We start from the raw sequence: 25,034 nt of genomic DNA, 5'->3' as shown, positions 1-25,034 counted from the left end.
ATGTATTAATTGACGGCCGCGCGTCCTACTAGATGATCTGTAGTTCTTGCAGTAAATAGCTAATTAACTCGGTTTCACTGCTTATATAATGAGAAAGAAAACGGTCGATCCTTCCTCCTATATATATTTTCCTCTAGTTTTTTTTTTTTTTTGTTTTTTAGTTGGAAAGAGAGATTTCGAAATCTATACTTTCATTTTAAAAGTTGGAGATTATAGACCACATGACTTTGACTTTTTCCTCTAATTTATATTCTGACTAAAGGGTCATGTTCGGCTTAATTATATATATATATATATATATATGAATTATCAATTAATGTACACTTTTAAAGATAAATAATATTTCATTTTTGACCGAATTTATTTTCTCTTGCACACGTGTTCACGTACATGCTCGATCGTACACGGAGAAGATAATAGATCAGCTCAGGGAAATCGTGCATGTTTTTGCATTTTTTTCAAGATATATAATTTAGTTACTAAATAAAAATAAGACATAAGGAGGGACCTAATCATGAATACATTAGATATAAGACAGAAATAAAATTTTAATTGGAAAATAATATTAAATAATTAACCCGATTTCATAATTAGCCGATTTCATATTAAATTAAATTTTTGTTGTTTTAGTGCTAAATAAAAAAATAACGATCCACTTAAATTTTTTTTTTAATTATTTAATAATTTACTTTTAATTTATATTATTTCATTAAAAATAAATTTAATATTATAAAATCATCCTCTATTTTATGTCAAATTGTAAAGTAATTATAAATAAATAATATTATGTACAGTTTTAGAGTGTGCAATACTTTTCGCATACTCTTTAAAAAAATAAAAATTGTTATTAAAAAAATAATTTTTTTATATAAATTTTATATTTATATATATTTTTTAATATTCAGGGACTAGGCATACTCGGATGAGATATTTTTGTACGACAACAGGCTTACGAAATTGTGGGGGCTATCGTTCATGTGGGCATGGCCCAATATCATGCCGCAATTCACGTGGGTATGACGACGGTATTCGGTGTTTGAAGTAGCAAGGCAGCCAGCCACGACTAGATCAAGAAGGATCAGAACATCTGTGTGCAGTGTGTGAGTCATGTGGGCGTGGCTATAGCATGCAATGATTTGGATTACTTCACATGGCATTCACGTTTGCATTTAATAATTTGTCAGGGCATATCAACCACAAGAAATATCAGAGCAGTTGTAGTATTGCCATGTGATGAATTTCTACACCTACAGTTCGTGAAAGTATGCTAGCTTGTTTGATACGAGGAGTACTCCAGTTTTCTATTCGATAAAGAGTTTTGTTATGTATAAATAAGTTTGTGTATTAATATTATTATCTTCATATTTTAAATTAAAATTAATATTATTTTTAATAAAATTTACTTTCTAACCAATCATATTGAATGGGTACGCATATTAATGCATAGAATCACTTACAACTAGATTTTTCCTTCAAAAATGCATAATTCGAGTTAATTTAGGCTTAACGTAAAGCCAATACCTCCTTCTAAAGCGGTAGAAGCGTACTGGCCGCTGTTTCTGTTTGTTTAGATCCAATGGTCTTGTGGAAAATTTGTTGTAAAAAGGGAAAGCGAAAGCGAAAGCAAAAAAATATTAAATAGCCGAGACTCGAGAGTCTCCTTCAGGCCAGGATCAGCCCCCAGCTGTTTGAATAAATGCCTCAAAAAATGTCTATGGCTTCTATCACAAAGCTATTGCACCTAACCATTTGAAAAAAAAAAAATGAAAATGAAATAAAAGTTCCAAGTTTCAGTTGCATTTTGCTCAACCCCTCCATAATTCATCAATAAGAACCTCGTTTGTATTCACAGTCCATCTCAACTCATCTCATTACTATTTACTACTATTTAGTAACTTTAACTCATAAATCTCACTACTATTCACAATCCATCTCAACTCATCCCAACATCAATATTGGGAAAAAAAGATTTTATGTGAAGAACAGAAGATGAGGGAGACAGTACTAAAAAAAAGACTCATGTCATTTCACCTTCGGACCACTAAGCCGATCATATCTAAGAGTGGCTTCATATGCGGTGCCAGTCGCTCTTTCACACCGGCCGTGAATCAAACTACTTTTGTTACTTTGGTGGAGTCCTTGCATTGAATCTCCTTGACACCTTAAATGTCTATCTTCATATCATCATCCTAACTGTGTAGCTGAAACGCAACTGTTCTCTTAACAGAACCAGCTACCTTTGTCTTTTCCCAACGATGATAAAGAAGCAAATGCTGTCTTCACCAATATCGACACGACCAAATTATGATTCAAGCATTCATTACATACAACGCACGAATGCTAAATCAATGCTAGGCAACACAGCTGTAGCGGTGAGACAGACAGCTGTTGTAATGTCTTCCAAACACCCATAAAAATGTCGTTTTATGTTTGTTTCCAAGCCTTGGGATTTCGCCAGCAAAACAGAGTGACCTACTCGGCACGTACTTTAACTTGAAATGAAATATATACAAACATAAATGTAATAGGTCAAAGGTGCTCCTGGACTGCAATAATAATTGGCATCACCCACTTCGGTGCTACATTCAAAGTCTTGCTTTTTATGGGAAAATCCTTGTCTTTAGCATGCAATTCTGAGCTACTACCTCTAAATACGTCTTTGCCCACATTCACCAACCAATCCAACGGAGTAGATTGATCGACCAAACTCCACCTGCACAATGGATTCCGCCTTCGATTCTTTTTTCTTTTCCACTTCTAAAGCATTTAAGTACAAGCCAATTTGGGACGAGTTGAGCTGCCTCTGGTTCAAGCCTGGTGTTCAAATGTTATAGGCTCTTGTTCAATTCATCGATTTGACTGAATGCCCCCCACTCCCCTCCCGCAAATTAAGCCCATCCTCAATTACAAATTGCTTTCGGTAAAATTTCATGTCGTTTATAAGAATTAAGAACACAATTTGATCAATTTAAACAAATCAAATAAAATTCCCCAAATCAGGTTTGAAACAACAGAAAAAAGAGTACGGATTACTACCCAAACCGAATAGAAATGATTTGGGCGGGGGATTTTGAAAATATTAAAGCCCCGCCGCCTACACTCGTCGTAACCACAAGCATCACCACCTCTCCCTTTTTTTCTCCCCTCTATTCCCCCCCAATACAAAACTCAACAATCAAAGGGGTAAAAGATAAACCTACAAGTGCACGGAAAAACTCATTCGTCGCACTATGCCCTCCAGCGTTCTAAGACCAGCTTCTGAGAAGAGAAGCCCTTGTGCAGCAAACAAGGTAAGAAAAGTGCTATCAGCAAAGGATTCTTTCTTAGGCAGCAATCAAAATCATCCTTGCTGATCTTCCCATCATTATCAGAATCAAATAAATTGAACAGCCCATGGACCTGCATGTAACCGGCACGACCAAGTTTACGGATGACAACTGGATATTTTATGTTGACAGTGGAAGCATATTTCTCTTCAATATAATTAATACACATGATGCCATTCCCATAAAAGAAAACAGAAGAGAGGATAATAGCATGGGTAGATCAGCGACTCACCTCATCAGCATTCAAGTCTGGGATTCCACGACCAAGGAAATCTCCCAACTGATCCAAACAGCAATTAGAAATCGAATGCAATTCAGACTTCAAAGTATTGAGTACGGAGGGTAAAATAAGAGAGGAAAAGAAAAGGAAGGAAAGAGCAATATACTTCATGTTCCAGTATGTAATCATTTCCCCCAGCCGTGCATTCAGTGAAGGATAATTCACAAGCTTGCCTGAATAATGGCTGCTTCATGACATGTGCTGATCCAAATAAGAACTGCAAAGATGGGAAAATAGAATAATATATAGTTAAATAACACAACAATAATCATAAGTTTTCTATATCAGCCCAGAAAGAGCAAATGAATTAAGGCTGATCAGCAACCCACCAGAAGAAATCCGCCCAATTTGGGCAGGCAGGTGGTTTTGGAGACTGCCCGTCCATTAAATTTTGTACTCTCTCTCTCCCCCCAATTCTAAGAGACTTTCCGTCCCACCCCGCAGATCCCCTCCCCATGCCAACACTCATTGCTCCTTCCACAAAGATAATGCCAGCTCGTTCTATTTTTCTTTGGCTTTGTTGATTGTATTGGTGGCACAACCACTGGAGGCAACAGAAGTGAACAATTTTGGGTCTAGTGAAATTGGCCGTGATGGTTTAAAGATTTTGATGCCATTCAAGATTGCATCCTGTTAAGAAGTCCTTCAATTTTGCAGTTCTTCCAAGTGCAATGGAGGGTTCACTTGGTTTCCGTAAGGGAACTGTTTCATTTCATTTTGCTGCAATTTCTCGACAGCCAAATGGGACATCAGGTGGTTTCATCAGTTTAAATGGATGGGCCTCATTAAAAAAGCACCCACAGGAAGTTGGTTTCGGTCGTTATCCACCCCCTTGGGCTGGTGGATGTTTGCCAAATCAACCCCAGTGGGGGTCAGTTGGTTTTGGCATCGGCATTGGGCTGAAATCCGTCCAAAAAGAAATAGTGCTCCCATTTTGGTCTCTGGGAATTATTATATTGCCCTACTGGCACAAAAAAGGAACTTAAGCAATTATCTAGCCCTGAAATCAGGATGATCTATGTGTCGTATACATAGCTCTGGTTACATTATTTTTTATTGGCACCGGGTGTCCGAGAACAGTGTCCCGACTAAGCCTGGGTGTGCACAGGACATAGCTCTGGTTACATAGGACTTCAAACAATAAATAAGTAAAAGCATACATCATGCATAGAGAGAGAGAGAGAGAAGACAGAGACACAGACAGTTGGCAGAGAATACCTGCTTGAATGTGATTGTTCCATTTTTCTCCACATCAATGAATGCAAATATCTATAAAAGATAACATTTTTCTAAGCATTAATAACAATAACAACAAATTAAAGAAATGCCAAATTTGGAAAACAATGCTAGCAGCTTGAACCAAAAAGACAATTTATAACCCACTTTTCCCAGCTGATTTATGGCTTTCAAGTACTATCATAATTATCCCCTTATCTCAGAACATAAGAATATATATATATATATAGAGTATAGAGAGAGAGAGAGAGAGAGAGGTCCTGATCATCATCAACTGATTTATTAAACTAAATCTATCGTGTATGGTTTTCCATGCAGCAGCTTGTTTTCTTATACCAGAGACCATAGACTATAGTAATTTCCATGCCACCAAACTTAATTTACTGTTAAATTTCAGTAGTTAATTTGTCGTCCCAGCTTTATCACGAGAGAAGTTTGTTTTCTAAAGCTGACAAACTTTTTCCATTCTTTACACTGTATCATTGCAACAAATTAATAATTCTTTATCGTCCTTAACTGCGAGGCTTTAAAAAAAAATCATACATCTAATTTATAAATATTATAAAAAGAATCCGGGTGAAGCATATGATCAGGAAAACCTACATATTATAAGTTAAAAGCTGGAGTGGTTTTTCTAATTAATTCCTCATGAATATTTTGAGAAGGATTCCTGAAGTTGAGGTACAAGAACTAAAGGACATGATACGTGCAAAAGCAAACATTAATTAATTCAAAATTAAGCTGGCTTTGGAATTTCTGAGAAAGTGACTTTTGGGGCATCCTGCATGCATATTGGTCTTCGGCTTAATTTCCAGCTTCATAAGAAAAGTTTCGTTGAAAAGGGTTCTTCTAGCTGACCCCAATCACTTGTGATCAATACTTGTGTTGAGTTGTACATGAATCCATTAAAAAAATCAGTGCTGTTCAAATAGACAATTTACTGTTCAGTAAGTCCAACATGATCTTTGTTATTCTTTTACCGTTACAATGGAACAGGTAATACAATTGAATATACACAGCAATATTTGTTAGTTTTCCCCCAAGGTAAAATACCTCATCGTCCTTGCCAGAAACTGACATCTGCTCCACTATTAGTTTCAGACCTATTTCTACCTTACCATGAAACATAAGGGTTCATGCTAAAGAAGGAATATTCCAACAATACCGAAGTACAGTAACTTCAACCAGAAAAGGATTGATCCTCAAATTGTGTAGACAAGATATAAGGGTGTAAGGAGAACCCAATGTAATCACCAATAGGAAAACAACTGAAAATCCACAGATGACTCACCACCCCCCCTAATGAAGGAATTAATTGGTATTAGAAGCCAAAATTTAAGACAAGCTTTATAAAGAAATAAACAATGAGACAAGTGCATCAATCCTAAAAACTCACTGATCCATTTTCCAACATAAATTTATGCTTTGAACTTCTTTCATTCCAGAGCTCCAATTAAAGGGAAGCAAAATGATCATGGAAAGGCATTGATCTAGATCTAAACATTTTCATGTTACAGAAATGAGAGTTATTTGGGCAACTAACCTCTTCAGAAAGAGCACAAGCCTTTAGTCTTAGAACACTTAAGAAGTCATAAAATCTAACACAGCCACTGCAAAAGGATTATATAGTGAGCATCTATTGGGTTATCTGAACACATAAAACTAAACGATGATCTTGCATTTGAAATGCCTTGATGGCACGAATACGAAATAGAAAGCATGCATTTCTGAGTCATGCAATTTTGTGACAGTTAACATGAACTACATTGTTGATTTATTAGGTTATATGCATGTTATAGAATTACGACATAATCTCCTGCAGTGAGCAATGCAGACGTAACTTGGGAACCACTCTATCTAGGAAGAAAATCTAAAACCACCCCACCCCCCAAAAAAAGGAAACCAGGGGAGGAAGAAAAAAAGAGGGAGGGGGGGACCCAACAAAGCATCAGGATTCAGGAAATGAAAAGGCTTTTAAAAGGACAATTAAAAAAAATAACAAGCAATATGCTTCGCTTCAGTCCAAAGGAAAGGTCAGGTTAATGACCTACACATGCCGGTAACATTCACCCAACTATTAGAATCGGAACCGGATAACAATAGTGACAGCAAAGTCAACAACATCAATTACTCATGCCACAAATTCAATATAATAGCTTAAAACCAAAAACCAATATATAAATACCATTGGCGGGTTCCCTCTCTCTCCTAGAAAATTTTCTCTCCGTACACATGCACTTTTCCTTGGTCTGGTTCTTGATTCATTTAGCTTTACCAACGTGGGTTGATTGGTGTTAGTTAGATGGCCCGTGTTATAGAACTAGTTATTGAGTCTAAGTGCTTCACTATAGCATTATGTGGAGGTGGTGGTCTGAGAATTACTGAGAGAAGCTGGAAGACAGAAAACTCGGTGTTGCTGGGTTTCTCCTCTATACATTGGCTTGGGAAGGTGTTAGAGGAGAGCTTGAGCAGAAAAAAGGAGGTATACTCGGCAACACGCGAGGGTTATTGTAGTTTTATTGCTCAACGTTGTGAAAATAGGAAAGGAAGATACGTTGAAATATCAGAGTATAGTCAGGGGGGAAGAAGAAATTTGCTATGTATCCCAGAAGGTGAGAATGGTTGGGGATGGAGGAAGATGAGGGAGGCTTTGATAGAACAAGGGAAAGAAAAAACAAGGGAAGGTGGTCTGCATGGAGGAGCCAAACCGAATGATGGAAGAGGGAAACTGAAACACTATGAGCGATCGTATAAGGAGGTTCTTGCGACGTCGATACCGAGAGCTGCGAAGGAGAAGGTGGCTGGTGTGGCTGGTGCGAAGGTATTGGACAGAGGTAAGGGACGTTGGCAGGGTACGGTGAACCATGCCCATGGCAGGGCCTTTGTCGACTGTCAGACATGGGAAATGCAAAGGAAGTTGTTGGAAATGCAGGGGCAGTTACGTGCATTGCAGAAGGATATGGCTACTATCGTAGCATTTGTCGGTTCATTAAAGGATAGTGAGGGAGCAGATAAGCTGAAGGATGTTGATGGGCTGAGATTCACTCGGAAAAAGGCTCAACAGAAAGGAAAATTCAGCAAAGGTTGGAACGTATGGCGTCGGGCTAAATCACAAGATCAAGTTGGGGCTGGGCCGTCTCAAGTTAAGGCCCATAGTTTCGAACCACAGCCTAAGGCCCATTCAGGCGGGTCGTTATCCAGGACCCAATTAAACGGGTCTGGATCTGGGCCATCAGAACTCGCGAAACCGAGTTCTAGCCCGATACACTCCATCTAGCTTCACGGGCTCGGGTTCGTGCCGGACAGCATACAGACGACGCCGACAGAGTTCGAGGAGCTACAGACGGCGCCGACGGAGGTAGTGGGAGTCGCCGGTGTGGTCTCGCCGGAGTCTTGTGCTCAAAATCCCCTGCTAGGCGTAGAAGTTAGGGTTCCTTCGGCTATGGAGAATCAGAGCATGCGAATGAGGGAGGCTGGGGTGTCTCTATTTCCAGTGGAAGGGTCGGGGAGACCAGTAGAAGACCTAGAGTTGGCTGAGGTTGAAGAAGACTCGGATGACTTCATGCATTCTGTGGAAGATGAACTTTTCATCCCATGTGGTTTGGAGGATTTTTCTATGGGAAGTGAATTTCAGAATCAGAATAATAAAATGGGGAACCCTACCCCATTAAATTATTATTTCCCAGATCAAGCATCAGATTGGGTTATTCTTAAAGCTAAAGAAATTCAACATGTTGTGGGAATTGAGTGTGTTGGGTATGAAGAGCAGTTTATAGCCTTGTTAACTGCTATGGAAGCTGGCCATCATCAAGAAAAGAGGGAGAGCACAAAGAAGAGTAGGGAATTAAAAAGATTAATGTGGTCGACGAACTCGGAAGCAAGTTCTAGTAGGAAGAAGGCAAATGGGAAGGGGCTGAATGTTCTCCAATGAAGCCTAAGATTTTATCTTGGAATGTCTGGGGTCTAAACGAGGTAGAGAAGCGTCTTCGGATTCGTCGTCTACTTCGTGAATGGAAAGCGGACATAGTATGTTTACAAGAGACAAAGTTGAAGTTGATTAGTAGGAAGATTATCCAGAGTTTGTGGAGTAATATTTATGTGGATTGGGTATATTTGGCCTCTTCAGGGGCTTCGGGAGGAGTTGTGATAATGTGGGATAGACGGATAGTAGAGAAAGTGGAGGAGTACATAGGGAGATATATGGTAGCGTGTTCTTTTAAAAGTGTATCAGATGATTTCTTGTGGGCATTTGCTGGAGTGTATGGGCCTAACTTAGATGTCAATAGAAGTATTTTATGGGATGAACTTGCAGGGGTACAAAGTTGGTGGGACCTCCCATGGTGTATTGGGGGGGATTTCAATGTGGTGCGCTTCCAGAGTGAAAGTCTGGGAAGTAGAAGATTGAGACCAGCAAGTCTGGAGTTCTCTGAGTTTATTTTTGATTTAAACTTGGTAGATCTTCCATTAGCAGGGGGTCCAGCTACTTGGTCAAATAATCAGACATGGTCCCGTTTGGATCGTTTTCTGATTTCTTCTGAGTTTGAAAGCCATTTTCCGGATGTATCGCAAAAGCGTTTGAGTCGTATAACTTCGGATCATTGGCCTATTCTTCTGGATTGTGGAGGTGTACGTAACAGCAGAAGGTGTTTTAAGTTTGAAAATATGTGGTTGAAGTCAGAAGGTTTTGTGGAAAGGGTTAAAAGATGGTGGACTTCGTATCAATTTGAAGGTACACCCAGTTTCATTTTTGCAAACAAACTGAAAGCCTTAAAAAGGGATCTAAAGGAGTGGAATAAACAAGCTTTTGGAAATGTGGAGGAGAACAAAAATTCCAAGTTGATGGAAATTCAATATTTTGAAAGATTACAAGGGAGGCCACTAAATGAAGAGGAACAAGCACAAAAAGTTTTGTTGGTTGCTGATCTTGAGAGATTAATCTTACAGGAAGAAATCTCATGGCGCCAAAAATCAAGAGCTCTTTGGTTGAAGGAAGGGGATCGGAGTACGAAGTTTTTCCATAGAATGGCAAACTCACATAGAAGAAATAATAACATTGAAGTGCTGAGAATTGAAGGGGTTGAGAATAGAGAAGAAGAGGTTATCCAAGACCATGTGGTTGTTTTCTTCAAAAAGCTTCTCACGGAAGAGGTGGGTTAGAGGCCTACGTTAGATGGTTTGGCTTTTGACACTATTGAACCAGGGGATGTTACCAGATTGGAGAGGGCTTTTGAAGAGGAAGAGGTATTTGAAGTGGTAAGAAAGATGGCAAAAGATAAGGCTCCCGGACCGGATGGCTTCTCTATGGGTTTTTTCCAAGAGTGTTGGGAGGTGATTAAAGCAGATATTTTGAAGGTATTTCAAGAGTTTTTCTTGTTAGGAAAGTTTGAGAAAAGTCTTAACACGACTTTTCTTGCACTAATCCCTAAAAAGGTAGGGGCCATTGAGATCACAGATTTTTGGCCTATAAGCTTAGTGAATGGGGCTTATAAGATCATTGCAAAAGTGCTTGCAAATCGATTAAGTGGGATATTGGGGAAAATTATTTCCAAACCACAGAATGCTTTTGTTAAGGGTAGATAGATACTTGATGCGGCTCTTATTGCTAATGAATGCTTCGACAGTAGATTGAAGATGGGCAAAGCAGGGATTATGTGTAAATTAGATATGGAAAAGGCGTACGATCATGTTAATTGGGATTTCCTTATTTATTTACTGGGTAGGTGTGGGTTTGGTGAGAGGTGGAGGTCATGGATCAGATGGTGTATTTCTACGGTACGGTTCTCGGTGTTGATTAATGGTAGCCCAGAGGGTTTCTTCCCTAGCTCTCGTGGCTTGAGACAAGGGGATCCGTTATCTCCTCTACTTTTTGTCATTGTTATGGAGGCATTGAGTAGGATGATCTCAGCCTTAGTGTCTAATGGTTCCATCAGTGGTTTCCAGATTGGATCACCGAGTAGGGGTATTACAACTATTTCTCACCTGTTGTTTGCAGATGACACGCTTATCATGTGTGAGGCTGATCACGCTCAGTTGAGGGCGGTGAAGGCATTGCTGCTGTGTTTTGAAGCAGTATCTGGCTTGAAAGTGAATTATGATAAATCTGAGTTGGTACCGATTGGAGAAGTTCAAGATATAAGGGATTTGACGGGCATTCTGGGGTGTAAAATTGCGTCTTTACCTATGACTTACTTGGGATTGCCGTTGGGTATAGCACCGAAGTCTCGTATGATATGGGATACAGTAATTGAAAAAGTAGAGAGGAGATTAGCAGGGTGGAAGAGAATGTATTTGTCGAAAGGGGGTCGGACTACTTTAATCAAAAGTACACTTTCCAACCTTCCCACCTACTTTTTATCTTTATTCCCTATACCGGCAAGTGTGGCGGGTAGACTTGAGAAGTTACAGAGAGACTTTCTGTGGGGGGGCTTGGGAGAGGAGTTTAAATTCCACTTAGTTAAGTGGGAGATGGTATGTTGGCCTATCTCCAATGGCGGTTTGGGTGTCAGAAATTTGAGAGTTTTTAATCGGGCTTTACTAGGCAAATGGTTGTGGAGATATACCAAGGAACCAGAGGCCTTATGGAAGACGGTGATTGAAAGCAAATATGGTGATCTAGGGGAGGGGTGGTGTACCAGAGAAGTTAGAGGAACAGCGGGTAAGGGGTTATGGAAATACATTAGAAGAGGATGGGAGGTTTTCCAGCGATACGCTAGATTGCACTTGGGGACATGTGTCAAGATCAGATTTTGGAAGGATGCATGGTGTAGTACCAGTGTTCTTTTAGATCTGTTTCCATCTCTTTTCTTGATTGCAAGTAACAAAGATGCCACAGTGGCGGAGGTTATGGAAGTCTCAGTCTCAGGTAGAAACATTCACTGGAACATCAATTTCAATCGGGCGACACAGGATTGGGAGATGGGAAGTTTTGTAGAATTTTATAGCCTCTTATATTCTGTTCGACCGAACATTCAGAAGGAAGATGAGTTGTGGTGGCATCCTGCAGGGAAAGGGGTATTCTCAGCTCGCTCTTTCTATAAGGTTCTCACACAAGAGCCAGAGATACAGTTTCCTTGGAGAAAGCTTTGGCGCCATAAGGCTCCTCCCAAAGCCTCTTTCTTTGTGTGGACAACGTCTTTGGGTAAGATCCTCACTACGGATAACCTAAGAAAGAGAAGGATAATTATTGCAGATTGGTGCTGTATGTGTAAAAGCGGGGGTGAGACGGTAAATCATTTACTTTTACACTGTGAGATAGCTAAGGCTATTTGGGACGAGGTGTTTAAAAGGATGGATATGGCGTGGGTGATGCCGGAAACAGTTTTGGATGTATTGGCTTGCTGAAATTCTATCCGTGGGATGAGACAGATTAAAGCAGTGTGGAAGATGATCCTTATCTGTATTATGTGGTGTCTATGGCAGGAACGAAATGAGAGGACTTTTGAAGACAAAGAGAGATCTGTGGAGGAGCTAAAATTGTTATTTTTTAGAACTCTTTGTACTTGGGCCATTGCTGTAGACTTAAATGGCATGGACCTTCATGAATTCCTAGTTTCCAACATGCCTTCATAAACAAGGCATTTTCTTTGTATCGTGTTACTTTGGTGATTTAATAAAGTCTTATTTTACTTATCAAAAAAAAAAAAATACCATTGGCACAAAAATACAAACTTAAAAATAAATTTACAATTATTTATATGAAAATGCGTCAACAATACCTTGGGTCTGGATTCATTGACAGAAATTTATCCAAAAAGTCCACAGCTTCCAAGCTGCTTATATGGAACAACTGCAAAACAAGAGAAAAACATCATTTATCTTTCCTTCAAATCATGCAAGTACTTCTGAAAAAAACTACAAACAAACAACTGAATTGTTATTTCCAGAATAAGTGGTAAAGCATATCGATATTCTAACAAAAGGCTGGCCTTCAGTGAGCTCTTACATTGGCAGAAACTAGAAGTAGATAATTATGAGGTAATTGTTTAAGATACTTAATTCACATTATCTAATAAAAGACTGATAAGCAGATCTGTGTCAGGAAGAAAACGATCAAAGAAAGCACTGTTTTAAGCAAACTCACTCCTCCATATGAATAGTTTTATAAGGTAACGGATGATCAGAGCCATATGCACTATTGGCCCCACTTGTGTGAGTTCGCAGAAACAAAAATTTGTCTTCATAAGTTCACTTTTGGGGAAGCTATAAAGGGAAAAGAAAAAGCACCATTTGACCAAGTAGACAAAGTGGAAACCTCAATAAATAATTAACCTTCCAAAGGAAGCACCATATACGAATACAGATCTAGAATCCAAAACCTTAAAATACAAGAAATGATTCACAGTGAGGCATTATGGTGCAAGGACTCACTGATTCCACCCTAGCCATTTCAACCATATAACTTGAAGGCTTTTCCTGCAAATATTATGATACTGACATATCAGCGCCCAACAGTCGAATCCTTGAGTTTCACTAATATAAGCTTCAAATTCAATCAGAAGATCATAAAACAAAAAAACTCATTGAAAGATTAATCTGCAGTGCGAGTCAGCAAACAAATTCCACTGAAGGATTAGGGAGAGAATATTGTATTTAATCCAATCTGTCCTATATCACTGTAAGTTTAACTACATGTTTTACATAGGCCTCTACCAAGCACAGGTTTCATTTCACAAAATTGTAATGAAGACCAATACGCAATAAATATAGAGTAATTCAGAAAGCGACACAGCAGTGGAGAGGCAAAAATTTATGTCGCCACAGGGAACAACATGATTGTCAATGATAAAATTGTAATTAAGACCAATACGCAATGAACATAGTATTATTCAGAAAGTGACACGGCAGTGGAGAGGCAAAAATTTACGTCGCCACTGGGAACAACATGATTGTCAATTATTTAGAGGATAGGACTCTGATAGAGCAGAACGAAAGAAACATTCGGGCAGTCAAATACCACCGGGTGAATCGAGGCTTTCGGTGTGATATCCCATATGATAAGGATAAGGGTAGGTGGTGTATGGGATCCTACATTGCTTGGGAATGAGAAGTTCCTGCTCTTTATAAGGTTCCAATGAGACTCCAATTGTATCATTGACTAGTTTTTTTGGAGTATAGGCCATGTGATTTAGATATTTCATTGGAGTATTACAAATGGTATAAGAGTCTACCCCAACCAGAAATGTGGGACTTAAGTCGTGCCACCTACAACGAACTGGCCTGACGAAGACATCGGAAATTTAAGGGGGGTAGATTGTGATTCCCTATATGATAAAGATAAGGGTAAGTGGTGTATGAGATCTCATATTGCTTGGGAATGAGAAGTTCTTACTCTTTATAAGGTTCCAATGGGGCTCCAATTGTATCATTGACTAGTTCTTTTGGAGTATATGCGATGTGGTTTGGACCTTCCATTGGGGCGTTACATCCGGTTAGTTGTATACCAATATTACACTTAAATCTTTAGAGAAAATTTAATGACTATTGATTCGTTAAAAATAATGTGCATTATTAACATAGAACATACACTGATTATTTCTACAAATTGCTTACATATTGATCTAATTGAACTAATGCAATAGATCTCCTAAATAGATTTATTACTTGAATCACTTCATCCCAATGAAAGGGTCAAGCCTAGCACTTTATTCTAGCCCTCAATATGCTAACTAATTTCAGAGTTAACCATGCATTTCAAATTTAAAGTTCATTTGTTATAATAGATCTGACATCTACTATCTATTCTTAAAAAAAAAAAAAAAAATCTATCATTTTAACTGAAATCAACCACTTCCCAATTGTTGGGCAATGGACAAATATTTTTTTTTTGATAAGTAATCAAAGATATTGTATTCATAGAACTAGGCAAGGCCCAGGTACACAGGAAGTATACATGAAAAAGCCTAGCTAGAGGTTACAATAGAAAGGAGAAGATCATGGACACTAGATCCGTTACAAACTATAGCCCCCGCCCATAGGAACAATGACTTAAAGAAGAAAGCTTTAAGCTCAGCCAAAGTTCTCTCATGATCATCAAAACATCTAGCATTTCTCTCACTCCAGATACACCAACACATGCATATTGGTACCAATCTCCAAATTGCCGCTACCTGAGAATCACCATGGAGGCCTCTCCAACTTGCTAGAAAGTCCACCAATCTACTAGGCATAACCCAAGACAGGCTGACTCTAAAGAAGACATCATCCCATATAGCCTTGACTACCTCGCAGTGTAGAAGCAGGTGATCAACTGACTCCCCATTCTTTTTACACATATAACACCAATCTAAGACAATAACCCGACGTTTCCTCAAATTATCAGTAGTGAGAATCTTGTCCAAAGAAGCTGTCCAGACAAAGAAAGCTGCTTTTGAAGGAGCTTTCGTCTTCCATATGCTCTTCCACGGAAACATTGACAAACCGGGGTTCGTGAGCTTATGGTAAAAAGAACTGACAGAGAAAGTACCTTTCTTAGTAAGATTCCAAAGCATCTTGTCTCCGGAACCGCCTGAAATACTTACGGAATATAAAGCCGCAAAGAACTCCGTAAAAGACTCCAGTTCCCAATCATGAGCTGCCCTAATGAAATCCACATTCCACTGAGGGGCGCCATTTGAAAAGATCAAGATATCAGCAATCGAAGCCTCCTTAACTCTAGCAAGAGCAAAGATGGCAGGGAAGGTATCTGTAAACAGTGGTTGCCACACCATATATCAAGCCAAAAACGGACACGCGAACCATCACCTACCACAAAATGCTCATGATCCCGGAAGGTCCCCCAACAGCTTCTGATGTTTTTCCACAAACCCACTCCGTGAGAACCTCGTACCTCATTCGAGCACCAGCCTCCCCAAGCTTCCCCAAACTGAGAATCTATAATGGACTTCCAAAGTGCCTCCCTTTCATTTTGGTACCTCCACAACCACTTACCCAAAAGAGCTTGATTGAATTTCATCAAGTGGCGAATCCCCAACCCTCCCCCCGATATTGGGTTACAAATTGTAGACCAATTAACCAGGTGGAATTTGAACTCTTCCCCCAAGCCACTCCATAAGAAATCCCTTTGAATCTTCTCAATGCGATTAGCCACCTTTACAGGAAGCGGGAACAAAGACAAGAAATAGGTGGGTAAGTTAGAGAGAGTGCTTTTAATCAAAGTCAGCCTACCACCTTTCGACAAGTAAAGCCTCTTCCAAGCAGCCAATCTACACTCCATCCTTTCGACTACATCGTTCCAAATCCTTTCAGATTTAAAAGACGCACCCAACGGTAAGCCGAGATACTTCAAAGGAAGTGATGATATCTTACAACCCAAGGTGGAAGCTAAAATCTCCACATCAGGGGCAGCCCCCACTGGCACTATTTCAGACTTTGCAAGGTTAATGCTCAAACCTGACACAGCAGCAAAGCAAAGGAGAAGCGCCCTCAAGACTTGAACTTGTCCAAGATGAGCACCACAAAAGATGAGCGTGTCATCAGCAAATAATAAATGAGAAATGTGGAGATTGCCATTCCCCACCGAGAAACCATGGAGCAACCCACCATCCACCAGACCCTCAATCATCTTACTGAGAGCTTCCATGACAAAAAGGAAGAGAAGAGGAGAAAGCGGATCTCCCTGTCTCAGACCACGAGAGGAGTTGAAGAAACCCACTGGCGATCCATTAACCAAAACAGAGAAACGAGCTGAAGAGATACAAAATTCTATCCAATTCTGCCATTTCTCCCCAAAACCGCATCTTTCTAGAATGTAAAGGAGGAACTTCCAATTTACATGGTCATAAGCTTTCTCCATGTCTAACTTGCATAACAGCCCAGGTTCTCTAGACTTCAATCGACTATCCAAAACTTCATTTGCAATAAGAACCGAGTCAAGAATTTGTCTACCTTTGACAAACGCATTTTGCGGTTTCGAAATAAGTCTTTCCACCACCGAGGTTAGTCTATTAGCTAACACTTTGGAAAGAATCTTATACATCCCATTCACAAGACTAATGGGGCGAAAGTCTCTCACATCCGTAGACCCCACCTTTTTAGGAATGAGGGCTAAAAATGTGGCATTGAGACTCTTTTCAAATCTAGCGTTAGAATGAAAATCAATAAATACTTGCATAATATCCTCCTTGATTACCTCCCAACAAACTTGAAAGAAACTCAAAGTAAAACCATCCGGACCAGGAGCCTTATCGCTTGCCATACCTTTGATAACACTGCCCACTTCCTCTTCTGTAAAAGGCCTTTCTAGCCACCCTGCGCACTGCTGGTCTAATGTGAAAAAAGACAAACCATCCACTCTCGGTCTCCAATTATGCTCTTCAGATAATAGTTGATGAAAGTAATGTTCAATATGATTTTTGATAACCGTCTGATCCGAAGAAGCTACCCCATCTACCAACAGTGTATCAATAGCGTTGTTCCTCCTGTGAGAGTTAGCCATCCTATGGAAGAATTTCGTGCATTTATCCCCTTCCTTAAGCCAGAGAACCCTTGATTTCTGCCTCCAAGAAATCTCCTCCATCAAAGTAACCCTTTCAAGATCAGCAACTACCTGGCTTTTACGCAATTTCTCAGGTTCAGAGAGGATTCTAGCCTCCTCTTCACCTTCCAGACCCCGTAATTCCTCCATAAGAGAGCGCTTTTGCTGAAATACATTGCCAAAAACTTGCTCATTCCACTGCTTCAGGTCCTGTTTCAGCGCTTTCAACTTTTTTGCCATAATAAAACTTGGAGAGCCTTGGAAACTGTATGAAGTCCACCATTGTCTGACCCTGTCTACAAAGCCGTCAGTTTTAAGCCACATATGTTCAAATTTGAAATACCTTCTACTCCCTTGGATACCTCCACAATCTAAAATGATGGGGAAGTGATCGGAACATAAACGGGGTAATCTTCTTTGAGCTACATCCGGAAAATGATACTCCCAATCGGAGGTAAGTAGGAATCTATCGATCCTCGACCAAGAAGGAACATCACGGTTATTGGACCAGGTAAACGTGCCTCCTGACAGAGGAATATCCATAAGCTCCTGTTCTGAAATGAAATAAGAAAAATCCCTCATAGCAACAGTGATGTGGGAAGCTCCTGACCTTTCGCTAGGAAAGCGTGACGTGTTAAAGTCGCCCCCAATGCAACTTGGTAGATCCCACCAACTAATGATCCCCGCCAGTTCTTCCCACAAAAATCTTCTCTCAGAATCAAAATTTGGACCATACACATCTACAAAGGCCCATTTGAAGCCGTCTTCAAGATCAACGAAGGAGCATGCAATCGAGAAATTACCCACACCCTCTTCCACCCTTTCCACCACCCTTGTATCAAACATAATTAGAACTCCCCCGGAAGCTCCTCTTGAAGGTAGATAAGACCACCCAACATGTTGCCCTCTCCATAAGCTTCGAACTATTTGTCTTGAGATAACTTCCAACTTAGTCTCTTGTAAGCAAATAATATCCCCTTTCTATTGGCGAAGTAAATTTCTGACTTGGAGTCGCTTATTAGGATCATGAAGTCCCCTCACATTCCACGATATTATTTTCGGCTTCATGGGACAACCGGTATACCCCTCCCCTTACTACGCTCCCGAGTAGAGCTCTTTTCACCCCCATCCTCTTTCATAGCCCAATCTAGCCTTCTGAGCTCTCTGTCCCTTTTTTTTTCCGAAGCCACAAATTGATCTGACTTGGATTGGGCATTTGCAGCCTCTGTAGCTGTAAGAAGGGCCAAAAATTCAGCTTCAAAATTCCCATAAGAAATTCCTACCATATGCTTAATGTCCATTGCTCTCTGAACAACCCAGTCAGACACATTGGGATGAATAGAGAAAATTGGAGTTGGTTCGACCTCCCCCTCCCTGTTGTCAGAAAACAAGACCATGGTACCAGCATCATCTACCAATTTCAAACCTGAAGAACCAGCCAACTCCACTAAAGAATCAGGCATAGGGACAGGGGGTACCGGTTCCTGAGCCACCACACAAGGTGGAGGCCCATCCAAGAGCACCCCAAGTTCCAACAAACTCTGCACAGGGCAGTTGACAACCTCGGGAGTTGCCGAAACTTGGGATAGCAACTCTGTGGTTGCCGTCTCCCCCACAGAGTCCACAGAGGGTACCGGCGGCGTTATCTGTGCCACCACAAAGGGTGCTGGCCCATCTGAGAACTCCTCGAGTTCAACCGAAGGTTGCGCAGGGCCAAACGCGACCTCGGGGGAAGGCTCATCTTGGGAAGTCGAAACTGAGGGTTCCATCGCATGATTCTTCGGCGTCAGGGAGATCGAAAAATTCTGCTTCTCGGACGATTCCGGCGAAGGAACGACTCTGAACAGCTTCGGCGAGTTATTTTCCTCCTCCTCCGACACTAACTCCGTCGTCCCAGAACTTTCCGACAGACCCACTACCACCTCCGACGAGATCTCCACCCTCGCCGTCGACCCCTGACCCGCCGCCGATAGAGAAACTTTGGAGGGGGCGTCGCTGCAAGGAACCCTGCGTCTCCATGCCATCGAAGGACCCTGATCCTGAGAACAGGCCTGACCCGAAACGAAGGGCCGAAAGGCCACTGGGCCGCTGGTCTCATGAGGCCCAACAGAAGGCCTCTGGGTCTCAGGGATGCAGGCCCGCGAAGGAGACCCACCAGAAATCTTCTGGGCTGCTTTATGGGAGGCCTGCAATTGTGGCCCAACAGAAACCACTCCTTTGCCCTTAGGCCCAGCAAAGTGAAACGGCCCATAAGAGGGGCCTTCTCCCTGGCCTTTTGCAGAAACCCACTCCCTCTGTAGTGTCTCCTCAACACTGCGTTTTATCAATTCCATATTAAGAAGTAAACCCCCCACTTGCACCTCCATTTCAGCCATGGCCTGCTGCAGCGTTGACAAACTCGACCCCGACAAGTACCTGCCCACAGACACCTCCTCAATGTGCCACACCTTCTCCAGACTTGACCCCTCTGCATATTTTGGAGCTCGAGACAAAGCCTCTTTGTACGAAGAGCACACGTGATGTCCCTGCGAAGAAGGAGGAAGCGGCATCCATCCTCTGTTTTTGCTTCCCAGGACAGAGGATGTTGCAGAGACCTCCTTCAACAACCCTCCAAGGTTCCTCCAACCAGTCCCTTCCCTCCCTTCCGGGATCACTAAGTAACCACGCCGTTTCTCTTGGCCAAACTCCGACACAGAGAAAAATCTCCCGTGGGAGTTCTGTTGCCTCTGCAAAACCAACACTTGGGAGCCATTTCTACGTGTTCTAATGAACTCAGAGAAGCCCACACAAGCTAACCCTTCCTCCACCATGGCAGCCAACCATCTCAAAGAGTCTTGATCAATGGAGATGTGATTCACAGCGCGACAACTGCTCTCAGTGATTCTCCACCACCTTGAGTTCAACTTTTTGAATTCGAAACACTTCTGATCAATAACAACATTCCTACACGACCCCATCAAAAACTATCCAATACAACAACTCCATAAAGCATGGACAAATATAAAGAACATAAAGGCACCTATATTTAAGATGATTGTAATGGGCATAAATAGTAGGCAAGAAATGCAAACCTGCTTTGATTGCAATGCTTTTGTAAGAAGCATTAAGTCCCCATAGGAATGAGAGGTTTCTGTAACATTAAGCGCAGTTGCAATAGCATGGCTAGTCTGCATAAATCCAAATGGTTAATTGTTACCAAAAATCTACAATCAATGCCATGATGAGAAAAAGAAATATATACAAGCGAACTCGTCCCACAATCAGCACAAATTCATAATTGGCAGCGTTCTTAAGAAAAAAAAATATGTATATTCATTTTCATGCTTCAATTTAAAATCCTAAATACTTTACACATTCCTGTCTATGCCTACAATTAATAGCTCAGTGCTACAAAAATACTCAAATAATGAGTGAGAAGAAATATCCTTCTCTAAAAGAACAATGGGCAATAAAACTGAAAGAATAATTTTTTGCAGTTGAGGTAAATGAACTAATAAGAACAATTCATTAAAACTTTAAAAAATATCATATAAACACATCTGAAGAATTTAACATGCTTTAATAACCCAAACCCTTAACTAGCACAGACATGTATATGCTTTAAGTATAAAAAAAATTAAACCATATGAGTCACTTGTGCAGAATTTCAAACATGTAATAATCTGGTAAGACAGCACAATAGTGCGTACTTACAAATTCAAAACCTACCAAGCATATTTTTAATGGTTCAAGAACACAGTAGGAAAAAAAATCAATTACAAGCTGATACTCACCCTCTCAGCCAAATGGATGATGCTTTCCTTTCGATTAGTGAGGGGTGATACCACAGGAAGGTATTCCACCTGTCATGTAAAAATAATTATATCAAATTAATTTCAAATCAATATAGAGTTTGCAAAAAAAGGCAATGTAGTAACCAAGGGTTCAAATCCAGCGGTGCAGCATACCTCCATAAAATTGTGAAACTGTGTGAACATTCTAAACATGAGCTTTGCCAAAGAGATATTCCCCCTGCATGAGATGGCATACCACATTATATAGAAAGAACCAAAATGAAGTTCGAGACAAGATAAGTGTCCTACCATGATTGGTCAAAATGTACGTAAGGATAGTGGACAACTACTGGTTGGATTGGGTATCCTGGGATGAATGCACCGAGTTGGAATGAGATAAGAACGCTTCCATTAGTTGTGGTTCCCTCGGGAAATAATAGTAATCGGGGAAATCCATCGCAAGAAGCCTTTCTCTGTATTCAGATCCTTGAAAGCACATTTCTGTATCAAATAGCTTATAAATTGATAAAAATAATTTGCATATTATTTCTAAAGTAACCTTAAAAAGATTAGTAAATCAGATTTAGCATGCAACAGTTTTTGTTGCTAAGTTTATTGTGATTCCTGAATAAAGTTTCATCACTCAACAATACTGACAGTGAAAATGGCCAACAAGTTTGCTGCATTTAATCAGGGAAGTCATGCATGAAATGGTCAAATGCAATACAATCTACACCATAGAAAGGAAAACCAGACTCGACAATCTCTTGTTTTGACAGTTGCTACTATAAATAGACTAAAAGGTACATTCACAAAACCAGATGGAAAAAATAGTGGCAAATTCTCACTTCGGAGAGAATATAACAGTTGCGGTAGGACTTAATAGCAAGCATGATCAACGCAATGTACATCGGTAAAAGTTGTATTAACGTAGTAGTGTAGAAATCTCAAACAGATACTGATTTTCATATTCAAGACAAGCAAAAAGCAAGTTCTTGTGGTCAAGGCAGTACCTTTTTTTATCCATTTGATTTGATGAGAAAATAAAATGTTTTTTAAAAGATAGGAGAATACATATATAATTTTTTTTTTATTGGCACCGGGTGTCCAGGAATAGCGTCCCGACTAATCTCAGGGATGCACAAGCCCTCGGCAATGAGTTTTCCGCAAGTGCACATCAGGTAATTTAAGGGAAAAATCCTCCAGTCCAATGGCCCCTAGAGATTGTTTGCACCCAAGGAGATTTGAACTTTAAACCTGGGGGGGCATACCCCCAAGCTCAAGGCCTTTATCACTTGAGCCAACCCTAAGGGTAGAATACAAATATAATAAAAAGCATGGGTGAGGAGTGCAACCCTATTTCACGAAGTATACAAGAGAAACCTCTAGAAATCAAAGCAATTATTTCAATTTATCCGCTAAATGTTCTAAAAAGCAAAAGCTTCAACTCAGGCACTGTTTAAGGAATAGGAACTTTATGATGTGCTGAGAAATATGAATCAGGATAAAGCACCAGCACCAGCACCAGCACCAGCACCAATGTTCTTTCCAAGATATGAGAGTGTATAGTCAGATTATTATTAGAGATTATTTGGTCAACAAAGAAACAAGATCCTTAGGAGAGAATGAACGATTGCAAGAACAGAAAATCTGTATATTAAATGTCTAGAAAGACTGAAAATCATTAATAACATAAACCAAATAAAGATGAGACTGAAAAAATTATAGAAGCTTTACTACCTTTATTTCATTGACAGCATGCTTCCTCGATGACGGTGAGAATCTATTGACATAAATCACCTGAGAACATAAAAGAATGAGAGAAACAACGCCTATTGAATCCAAATCATTAAAACGAAATTGAGCGTCATTTTTTCATTAATGGGCGTAAAACACATTTTCACTGATTGTGGAAATGAAATTACGGCAATTACCTGCATCGCTCTAATAATAGTTCCAACAAAAGGTATGGAATCATGGGACTCAGCTGCCACGATGGTAGGGAATAACTCATAAAAATAGAAGATGGGTTCAATGAATGACACATGATTAGATACAACAATTGGAGCGGTCTCCCTTGGAGCAGGTTTTCCTTTCCGTCTTATCCAATGATAGCTGCAGGATACAAAAAGATAAATATACAAAGAATAAGTTCCACTATTTGGAAACCCAAAATGAAATAAGGGTCAACTTCAATACGGAAAACAGAAGAAATTCACAACAAGTGTAAGCTTCATATGCCAGAACCTATTATACGTATTTTGTCTAAATCTAGAAACTTCAAAATATTAACTTGGTTTGGTTTAAAAAAAATATCAATTTGGTTGGTTTAGAAATTGAACAGTCCTGATATTCCAGTCTTTCCTCCATTTTCTCCTCGACCAAACGAAACAGGTATTGATCAAAACCAAACATCACGATTACCCAAAACTAAATGAGAAAAAAAAAAACAGAAAAACTAGGAAACCAACTTACCCGAAAGAGAAGAGAATACACCTAGCGCAAACCCTAGTGACCCACATGATCCTAGACCTCCACCTGGGCAAGGGGTTCTGTTTGTCCTTCCAGCCCTCGAGCGCCAACTTAGTCGCCAAAAATCCCACCAGCAAGCAAACGCCGAATAGCACGAGCCTGACCGCCGCAATCGGCAAGCAAACCACGATCTTCACCCACTCGTATAGCCCGTCGATGGTTGGAGTCTCGTTGCGGAACGGGTCTACCGTCGCCGGACCGGGTACTTCCAGCCCTTTAGAACCGATCAACTCGAACGGGTTTCTGGAGTGAGAATCCCGACCGTTTTGATGATTACCATTGTTGTCGTTGTTGATATTTTTGTTGTTAGGATGATTATCGGAGTCAGAGGCGTTGACAATGATGGTTAGGTGCGGTGTATCGGATGGCTGGGAAGAGAGGAGAGGGGAGGAGATATCATGGTCCGCCATAGCTGAGGGATCGTCGGAGGGCCGAAAGTTCAGACTCTGAGAGAGAGAAAGAGCGACACCGTGTGTTTGCATGAGTGAGGGAGCAACGGTAAAGTTTGTGGGGTGTGCCTGGATTTTACTTCGGCTTTCGTGTTTTGTTTTTTTGCTGTGTAGTGGAATTTTATCTGTTTTGTTTGGTGAAGGAGAAATATTTTATCCTAGTTTGCAGTTTGGAGGTGGCGCGTTTGTTTTGGCAGATTGGGATAGGGTGGAGATTAATATTAAAAATTAAATAAAATATAAATAAGATATATTATTTTTAATATTATTTTATTTTAAAATTTTAAAAATTGAATTATTTATTTTATTTTATATAAAAATTAAAAAAAATTATAATAATTAGATGAATTGAAAAAACAAACAAGTTGAGAAAAAAGATAAAAATTAAATATAAATTATTAAAATATTATTTTTATTTAAAAATTTAAAATATTTATTATATCTTGTTAAAAAAAATTATAACGATAAAGTAAAATAAGATAAAACATTTCTTATATTTAAACGGACCTTTAGTATTATTGCCACGTGCATTGAAATTCCTCTCTTCGCGGGGATTATCACGAGGAAAAGGAAAATTGGTCGTCTGCATGTGGATCTTACACCTCACTGGCATGTGATTTGTGAGGAGGCATTCTTCGTGCCCCAAGTGCAAACAAAAACCACCCCACCCCCCCCGGCGCCGCCCTCCGCTTGTTTGTTTGGGCTTTTGGAATCTAAAAGCATTATAAATGAGAATTGTGTCACGTCCAAAAACTATTTTTTAAGTATTAGAAGAATTCTGCTAGATGTGCAAGCACGTACAGTTTTTAATAAATGAGCTGGTTCAGAATAATTTTTCTTTTTTAATTCTCAAAAGAACTGGTTCAGAAGTCGTGTCAAATGCGAGGGGGAAGCCACGAGATCAATCTGCATACACATGTAGGGCTAAGATATGAGAGGCCCCATGACAACTGTGACAGTGCATGT

The 25,034-nt window shown here is 40.1% G+C and overlaps 1 protein-coding gene across 2 annotated transcripts; it reads right to left on the bottom strand.

Moving 5' to 3' along the window:
- Positions 1 to 1,815: 1,815 nt before the first annotated feature.
- LOC109022172 (lysophospholipid acyltransferase LPEAT2-like) lies at positions 1,816 to 24,232 on the bottom strand. Of its 2 annotated transcripts, XM_035683401.1 has the most exons (15): positions 23,563 to 24,232; positions 23,022 to 23,202; positions 22,828 to 22,887; positions 21,397 to 21,560; positions 21,262 to 21,325; positions 21,088 to 21,156; positions 20,386 to 20,481; positions 13,210 to 13,254; positions 12,558 to 12,628; positions 6,386 to 6,452; positions 4,825 to 4,875; positions 3,713 to 3,823; positions 3,559 to 3,606; positions 3,201 to 3,399; positions 1,816 to 2,814 (listed from the first exon to the last, which is right to left on the bottom strand). In XM_035683401.1, exons 1-14 carry the CDS (start codon positions 24,099 to 24,101, stop codon positions 3,229 to 3,231), a joined length of 1,737 nt encoding a protein of 578 aa, XP_035539294.1. In that variant the 5' UTR covers positions 24,102 to 24,232; the 3' UTR covers positions 1,816 to 2,814; positions 3,201 to 3,228. The 2 variants fall into 2 exon arrangements, with proteins under 2 accessions (XP_035539294.1, XP_035539293.1); XM_035683400.1 differs by lacking the exon at positions 1,816 to 2,814 and having other exon boundaries at positions 2,947 to 3,399; positions 23,563 to 24,230.
- Between the last annotated feature and the right edge of the window lie 802 nt (positions 24,233 to 25,034).

This window comes from Juglans regia, chromosome 12 (genome assembly GCF_001411555.2).
Source record: "Juglans regia cultivar Chandler chromosome 12, Walnut 2.0, whole genome shotgun sequence".
In the NCBI taxonomy this organism is placed as follows: Eukaryota; Viridiplantae; Streptophyta; class Magnoliopsida; order Fagales; family Juglandaceae; genus Juglans; species Juglans regia.
The sequence above is the reverse complement of the archived record's forward strand: the minus strand, read 5'-3'. Positions and strand labels throughout refer to the sequence as shown.

Bases quoted from the DNA above. Each gene is read 5' to 3' on its own strand.
- LOC109022172 (XM_035683401.1), bottom strand. From the start codon at position 24,101: ATGCAAACACACGGTGTCGCTCTTTCTCTCTCTCAGAGTCTGAACTTT. The intron at 13,255-20,385 runs GTTTGCATTTCT...TAATATTTGCAG, and splicing joins AAGCATTGCAATCAAAGCAG to GAAAAGCCTTCAAGTTATAT. The intron at 3,607-3,712 runs GTATATTGCTCT...TGTTTGGATCAG, and splicing joins ATTACATACTGGAACATGAA to TTGGGAGATTTCCTTGGTCG.